This window comes from Delphinus delphis, chromosome 15, assembly GCF_949987515.2.
Source record: "Delphinus delphis chromosome 15, mDelDel1.2, whole genome shotgun sequence".
NCBI lineage: Eukaryota > Metazoa > Chordata > Mammalia > Artiodactyla > Delphinidae > Delphinus > Delphinus delphis.
In genome coordinates this window covers 9,772,109-9,779,953 of record NC_082697.1, presented here as the reverse complement: position 1 = coordinate 9,779,953, position 7,845 = coordinate 9,772,109, and the positions used below count along the sequence as shown (strand labels likewise).

The 7,845-nt window shown below is 48.3% G+C and overlaps 1 protein-coding gene across 1 annotated transcript; it reads right to left on the bottom strand.

Moving 5' to 3' along the window:
* Nucleotides 1-454: 454 nt before the first annotated feature.
* On the bottom strand, nucleotides 455-1,501 carry LOC132438448 (serine/threonine-protein kinase pim-1-like). The gene is given in 1 exon segment (XM_060032663.1): nucleotides 455-1,501. A coding segment is annotated over 1 exon segment (945 nt). The 5' UTR covers nucleotides 1,400-1,501.
* Between the last annotated feature and the right edge of the window lie 6,344 nt (nucleotides 1,502-7,845).

The window sequence follows — 7,845 nt, the reverse complement described above, 5'->3', positions numbered from 1 at the left end:
GCTTAGTTGCTCTGTGGCATGTGGGATTCCCGGACCAGGGCTCGAACCCGTGTCCCCTGCCTTGGCAGGTGGATTCTTAACCACTGTGCCACCAGGGAAGCCCTCAGCAGAACTCCTGAGGAAGGGAAGAGTTCCATGGCTGGATTCTGACCCACTCCCACCCCCCACCCCCCACCCCCACCCCTGGGATTTTGCAAAGTCCAGCAATGCTGGACACCGATGAGAAGCAGAGCTTCTATGGGAGGAGCTGAGGCCTAGGACGGCTGGAGTGGAGTCTCCTCCTCTCTTTGGGAGGCGGCCTCCAGGGCCTGGGGTCTGGAATGAGTTGTAAATGTTGTTCCTGTATCAAGCACTGTCCTACTTGGAGAGAAGTGTCACTGGTACTTGGGAAGCTAGAAACACACACTTCCCCTCCCTTAAGCATCTGACAGAGAAGGGAGAACCTGCCCAGAAGCTATCTGCTGGGCCTTGGCAACAGGCTGTGGAGATGGATCTCAGCAGTTTCCTGGGGCAGGAGGACATCTTGCATCCATGGATGGTTCTGGATTTCTTTGAAGGATGGCCGATCTGATGGTCTCAGGGCCAAGCACCATCTAATGAGATGTTGACACGCTGAAGAGACCCTCTGCCTGAAGAAAACTTGGCCCCTGATGGTCTCCTCGTCGTGCTCAAAGGGAATATCTCCACAGACCATATCCTACAGCAGGATCCCCAGAGACCAGACGGCTGCTGACTTGCCATGGTAGCGATGGTAGTGGATCCACTCTGCAGGACTATATGCTCGGGTCCCATCGAAGTCCGTGTAGACGGTGTCCTCGAGCAGCGCCCCCGACCTGAAGTCGATGAGTTTGAGCTCACCGCGACTGAGGTCGATAAGGGTGTTCTCATCCTTGCCGTCGCGGTGAAGCGCCCCGCAGCTGCGGCAGTGCCGCACGGCCTGCAGCACCTGCCAGAAGCAGCTGTGGGCCAGCTCCGCCTGCAGGGCCCCCATTTCCGTGATTAAGTCGAAGCGTTCTTGCGCTGCTGGCTCGGGCCTGTCCAGGATCAGGGCGAAACTGCTGGGTCTCTCGAACCAGCCCAGGAGCCTGATGACGCCGGGGAAGCCCGAGCTCACCTTCTTCAGCAGAACCACTTCCATGGGCACTCGGGTGCCGTCAGGCAGCTCTCCCCAGCCTGAAATACAGTCCTTCTCCACGTGCTTGATGGCCACTGGCAAGTGGTTGGTGACATGGATGCCGGAGTAGACGGAGCCAAAGCCGCCGCTGCCCAGGAGCGGGCCCACCTGGCACTGTGACTCCAGGGGCTCCTTCTCCTTGCCGGGCGCCAGCTTGGTGGCGTGCAGGTTGTTGCAGGGCGCGGCACGCAGGCGGGCGAGACAGTTGGATTTGGACAAGAGCATCCCAACCTCCAGGACGTCGGTGTAGGGACGGAGTCTGGAGGAGCTGCAGCAGGAGCTGGGGCTGGGGTTGTGCCGGTGGCTGTGCCTACGGCTGGGGCTGAAGCTGTGCTGGGTCTTCGTTGCAACAGGTGAGCTCCTTAGTTGCGGCACGTGAATGCCTAGTTGTGGCACACGTGTGGGATCCAGCTCCCTGACCAGGGATTGAACCCAGGCCCCCTGCATTGGGAGCGTCGAGTCTTATCCACTGTGCCACTAGGGAAGTCCCCTTAATATTTTTCTTTGTGTAAAAAGAAAAGGCTCAGGATGAGAGGCTGTATCGTTCTTTGAGTGAATGTCATGAAGACCATCAATCATCAGATCAATACATACCCGGTCACTGGTGTCTGGAATTCTCTTTGTGTATTTGAGCACCACTTGCTATTTTAAAATATTAATTCAGTGAACCAAAATCATACTATCTATCTGCCCATGCAACCATCCATTAGAGACATGGTATAATGCAGAGGCGAGAAGCATGGACTCGACAGCCAGACTGCTTCAGCTTGAAGTCTGGCTCTACCGTTATTAGCTCTGTGACCTGGAGGCAGTGATTACATGTCTTGGTTCTACCCTGTGGACTCAGGGATCTATTCTCCGAGTCATTCTTCTTTTCGCAAGAAATGCAGATCCTGTTTGCACCTGAGTAGTTTTGCAGCCTGCTTCCTGCCTGCAGAAGTCTGAGGGTTCAAAGGCCTCTTTTCCTTTTGTACTGTCTCTGCTCATTTCAGTCCAGAGCTGCTTGTTTATGCCAATACGTTTCTTTTAAAAATGTTGTGGGTCTCCTATGAATTCAGGAGTGGCTGAGCTGGGTGAAGTTGCAGACAAATTGTTGGCCAGGGTTGGGGTCCAAAGAAGGCTTGACTGGGGCTGACAAACCTATTTCCAAGATGGTGCACTCACATGACAGGCAAGTGGGTTCTGGGTATTGGCGGGAGGCCTCAGTTCCTCGTCATGTGGGCATCTCCACAGAGTTCTCATGTGTCCTCACAGCACGGCAGCTGGCTTCCCCCAGACCAGGTGATCCAAGAGAGAGCAACGCAGAAGCTACAATGTCTCCTATGACCTTACCTGGGAATGTACACATTGTCATTTCCTCAATCTTCTATTGGTGACACAAGAACATAGATGAGGAGGTAAGGACCACCAGAGGCCATCTGGAGGTTGGTTACTACCAGGACTTTTTCAGAGCAAGTCTGAGAAAAGTTTTTTTAAAATTTAAATTTTTTTGTAGCTGCACCACGGGACGTGTGGGATGTTAGTTCCACCACCAGGGGTGGAACCCGCACCCCCTGCAGTGGAAGCGTGGAGTCTTGACCACTGGACCTCCAGGGAAGTCCTGAGACAAGTTTTTTTTTAATGCCATTTGAGGCCTTGGGGTTTTCTTTAGGTTTGATATCTGATTGATCTAACAAGCATTTATTTGGTCCCGACTGTGGGCCAGGTGCCATGTGAGATGCTGAAGATATAAATACAAGTAAAAATCCACTGTACGTGTTTCAAGTAGGTGAGGTCAATGTGGAACCATATGCAGCTAAGAGAATATGATTGTATAATGTAGTAAATGCCATGATCAAGCTGTGCAGATGTGCTGTCAGAGTCAAGACAAAGGGCTAGCAGCCAGGCCTGGGGTGGGCAGGGTGGGAGTGCCCGTTTTAGTGGGGTCAGGAATGCTTTTCCTGGAGAAAATAATCAGCACTGTCATCTGTTGGCATTTATCATGAGCCAGGCCTTAGCTGAGCACTTTAAAGGCCTCATCTCAAGTAATCCTCTTAATAACCCACATGAGGTGCCTACTGTTATTATTGAATGTATTTGCTTGTTTATGCCTGCCACCTCCTCTCACACCTATTCCAGCTAGAACGCACGCTTCAGCTGGGCAGTGGTTTTTGTCACGTTCTAAATCTCCAGCATCTACAAGAGTTCCTAGCACAGAGTTAGCCCTTAATACTTTTTAGTTGAATCACTGACTACCCATTTTACAGATGAAAAAGCAAAGGCTTAGAGAGAAGTGACTTCCCCAAGATCACACAACCAGGAAGTGGCTGAGGCAGAATTCCAATCCATGCTCCTATCCATGGTAATAAACTCCCCCCAAATACAGCCTGTGCCCTCAAGGAGTAGACAGCTTGGTGGGGAAGCCGGACAGAGAGGTACTAAGGCAGGTAACTGAGTTGCAGTGTGAATGCTATAAACAAGTGTTTTCAAGTTGCTTTAGGAGTGAAGAGGATGGGGTTGGAAACTGGTGGGCAGGTGAGGGTTATCTGGTACAGGCTGTGTGTGGGCAGCAGATGTGGGCTGTGGGTTTTGGTCATGGTCCTTCCGCTGGTGATGCTGAGCCCGTAAACCCCACCATGATGCTTCGATTTTATTCTCTGAGAGCCAGATAGGATTCAGAAATTCCGGGTTCAAGTCCCCCTTGAAGCTGAGTAGGATGGATCACTAACCTGCACAGGGACACAGTCTGTCTCAGCTTCTCTGCCTTTCCTCCAGTGCTCTCTTCTCTCCCCACCCTGTTCTGAGGACCCACCACCTGGGCAGGTGGCTCCCGCCCGTTCTCCCTCCTGTCTGATCCAGCCACGACCACAATAACTGCCAACGCGGAACTGAACGACGGTTGAGATTCAGAAGCAAGAGAAGAAGAATGAAAGGCACCAGAGACCCTGGGTTCACCCTGCTAACTCACAGGGCAGCGGCAAGAGGAAGACGTTATCATTAGCGATCTTTGCTTCAGCAATAGTTGCTTCTGTGAAGTGCTAGAGTCGAGTCAGGGCAAAAATAGGACCTTCTCTTATGGTGTGGGTGCATCCCAAGGCACCCGGGCTTTGGACTCTCCCAATCACTGGCTGTCTGTCTGGGAGGCAGGAATGGACCTTTTGTTCTTTCAAAGTTAAAGTTGGAGAAATGTGATCAACCCACTCTCATGAAATCCCTTAAAGTCTGATCTCAACAACAGTTTTAATTTAGAGTTTACTTTGTCAGGGTCTGAGCAGTACTAACTGGTATCTGGTAGGGATGTCTTATGGGCCGAAAGAAAATGCTCTGTTTCTTTAAATATCTGAGTTCCCTCCTGAATGGTGAAGTCAAACATGCTCACTGTATGACTTCAGAAACACAAACGGGCATAACACAAAGGAAGTCAGCCTTTATCCCACCACCCGGACATGATCGATAACACCTTTGGTCTCTCCTCCCTGCTCCTCATTTTTCTCAATGCAAATTCGCGTTAACTCTGCAGGGTGTAGTGGTGAAAGCATAGCTTTAGGCCAAGCATTCTCAGCCTCTTCTGGGTTCTGGACTCCTCTGCAAGTCTGGTGAAGCCCCTGGAGCCCTTCCCAACGTCACGCTTTTTAAATGCATAAATACTGATAAAAACACAAGGGAAAACAATTATATTGAAATACAACTATCAAAATATTTTTTAAAACTTTGTGACATAGTAACATATGTGCTTCTTTATTAGTTCATTTACTGACAATATCTAGTGGTGATTCTAAGAACTCCTGTAACTTCAAAGTAGTGATGAGCATAACTGCTATCTTGAGGTGTCTGCTGCCCCTGCAATAAGCAATATCTGTGATTCCTATTGGCAGCACTCATGGGCATTGTTCATGCTGCTGTGGCTTGCTGTCTACATTCATAATCGAAGGAATGCTAAATTTTAGTTAGAAGGCAGTGAAAATAAATATAATTCCTCCCCCCGCCCCCACCACCCGGCCCCAACCAGGCTCACAAACTCCATAAAATCTATCCTTAAGGCACAGGTTAAGAACTGCTGTGGTCTAGGCTTCCTGCATTTGGATCCCAGCTCTGCCATTTACCAGCTGTGTGGCCCTGGGCAAGTTGCTCGCCTTCTCTGGGCTTCAGTTTCCCTATCTGTAAAATGGGCACAGTAACAGTATCTGTCTCATAAGCTTATCGTGCATACTGAAGGAGACACCCTGTGTAATATACTTAGAAGAGCGTTACTTAAAGGCAAAAAGCTCAGAAAATTGAACTTTTAAAAACTCATTTGGTAGCTAAAGCTCACCTGATATTAACTCATTTGGTGGCAAAACTTGACCTGAATTGATGCAAGACTATTTGTGTGAACATTCATATACCTTTTTTTTTTTGCTACAGAAATATCAACGTGTTTCATGACAACAAGCTGTCCCAGATCCCCTGCAAACAGACCCACCATGCAGTATATTACATTTCTAAATGGAAACTTTTTTTTTTTGACCACACTGAGTGGCTTGCAGGATCTTAGTTGCCTGACCAGGGACTAAACCCAGGCCCTTGGCACTGAAAGCACAGAGTCCTAACCACTGGAAATTACCCAGAAACATTTTAAATTACAAAATCTGTCTGCTGCTAAGGGACCTGTACTTCCTGTGCTAGAAATGTGACTTTTTTTCCCTTAGTTGAGTGTCAAACTAATTATTTCATTTACTCCTCACGAGTCAGGTAGGAGAGGCATGATCATCTCCCATTTCCTACATGGGAAAACCAAGGCACAGATTCACAACTTGCTCAGCATCTTGTCCAGTCTCCCACAGGTGCTAGACTAGTACCTCATGTTCAAATAAACCCAGTACTGAAGCCACAACTACTGAGCCCACGCACCTAGAGCCCATGCTCTGCAACGAGAGAAGCCACCGTGATGACGAGCCCACACACCGCAACGAAGAGTGACCCCTGCTCGCCGCAACTAGAGAAAGCCTGCGTGCAGCAGCGAAGACCCAATGCAGCCAAAAATAAATAAATAAATTTATTAAAAAAAAATTAAAACCAGATAAAAATCTATCTATATATACAGCATTAGCCTTTTTTGGAAATAAAATATATACATGCACAGATACCATGTGTCAGTGAACCGGAGCCCAGTGGCCAAATCAGGCCCCCTGTTGGTTTTAGTTCAGCCGGTGAGCTGAGAATGGTTTTTACATTTCAAAATGTAAAGTGTAAAATAAGACTTCAGGCTTTTGGCAAGAATGGTTGCTTGAGGAGTTGAGGACATTGCCTCTTGACTCACAAAGTTTAAAATATTTACTATCTGACCCTTTACAGAAAAAATTGCTGACCCCTGGTATATACCAAACAAACGAACAAACTCTTGTGGTGACATTGGGCCCACTGGATTAATCCAGCATCATCTCTCCATCCCCAGGTCAGCTAAGTAGTAAACCTAATTCCTTCTGCTACCTTAATTCCCCTTTGCCGGGAAACAAACGTAACATAGTCACAGGTTCTGGGGCTTAGGATGTACACATCTTTGGGAAGCCTGGTCACTTAGAGAGAGCTGTGTCTCCACATCCAACAGGATGTAGATTCTTTACAGATATTATTTTATTTAATCCTCCAAGGATCCCGAAATGTGTGTACCATTATCTCCATTTTTGCCTATGAGGCCACTGAGGCTCAGTGAGGTAAAGTGATTTGCCCAGGATCACACAGCTACAGTGTCAGGGTTGGAGCCCAAGTATATGGGGCTCCAAAGCCTGTGGGTTTCCACAGGATAAACTTGGCTATCGTCGACATGTGCAGAACAATCTCTTCTACTCACTGGCTGCACTAGAAAGGGTACAGGAACCTCAGCTAATTCAATTGCTCAGCCCTGCAGATTTAGGTGTGAAGAAGAGAGTAAAGGCAAGGGCAAGCTTCTAAAGACCTGGGTTCAAATCCCAGCTCAGGCAAGAGATGTCAGCTCCCTGAGCCTCAGCCAGCTTCTCACAGCGGGGTAGGGTGCGGGTGTAGTGAACCAGCGCCACTTCATATAGCAAAAGTTTGTCGAGATCCTGTATAGGCCAGATTCCATTCTAGAAATTTCTGAAGCGCTTTATCAAAGTAAGATAAGATCACTTTATTTGAACCCTGCAGATAATTTTGCCATCGAGTCACGTTAATATTAAAAATAATGGCCAAAGTTACCACGTGTTTGCTGTGGGCCAGGCACCGAGCCACGGGCTTTGCAAATCTGAATAGTTCTGAATCACAATTCTCTCTAACAGCAGCTGGACTTCAAAAGAAACAGCAACCTTCCATTCCCTTCATTCAAGTGTGGATGTGCCCTTAATGAAACCCCAAATTAAGAGTCAAATAGCTCATGATCCTAAGAAGAGCCACCAGGCTTACCGTGGTGGCGGCGAGAGGCTCCTAGTGGGACACTAATTCTCCCCATTTCCCGTCCTGGAGTCGAGCCTTTGATCTTCCAGCTCACAGATGACAAGTCATGGGGAATTGCTAGAGTGAGTTTCTGTCTCATTGAGGATGAAGGTGTGCAGACGCTCTAAGCCGCCTTGCTCAGTATCAGATTTTATGAGCACTGAACTGTGAATTTTGAAGGCCTCGTTGTATTTCAGATCGATCTGCTTTTTTGAAGTAAAAGCAGTTTGCCTCTGCTCTGTGTTCACTGAGAACAGGGTGGG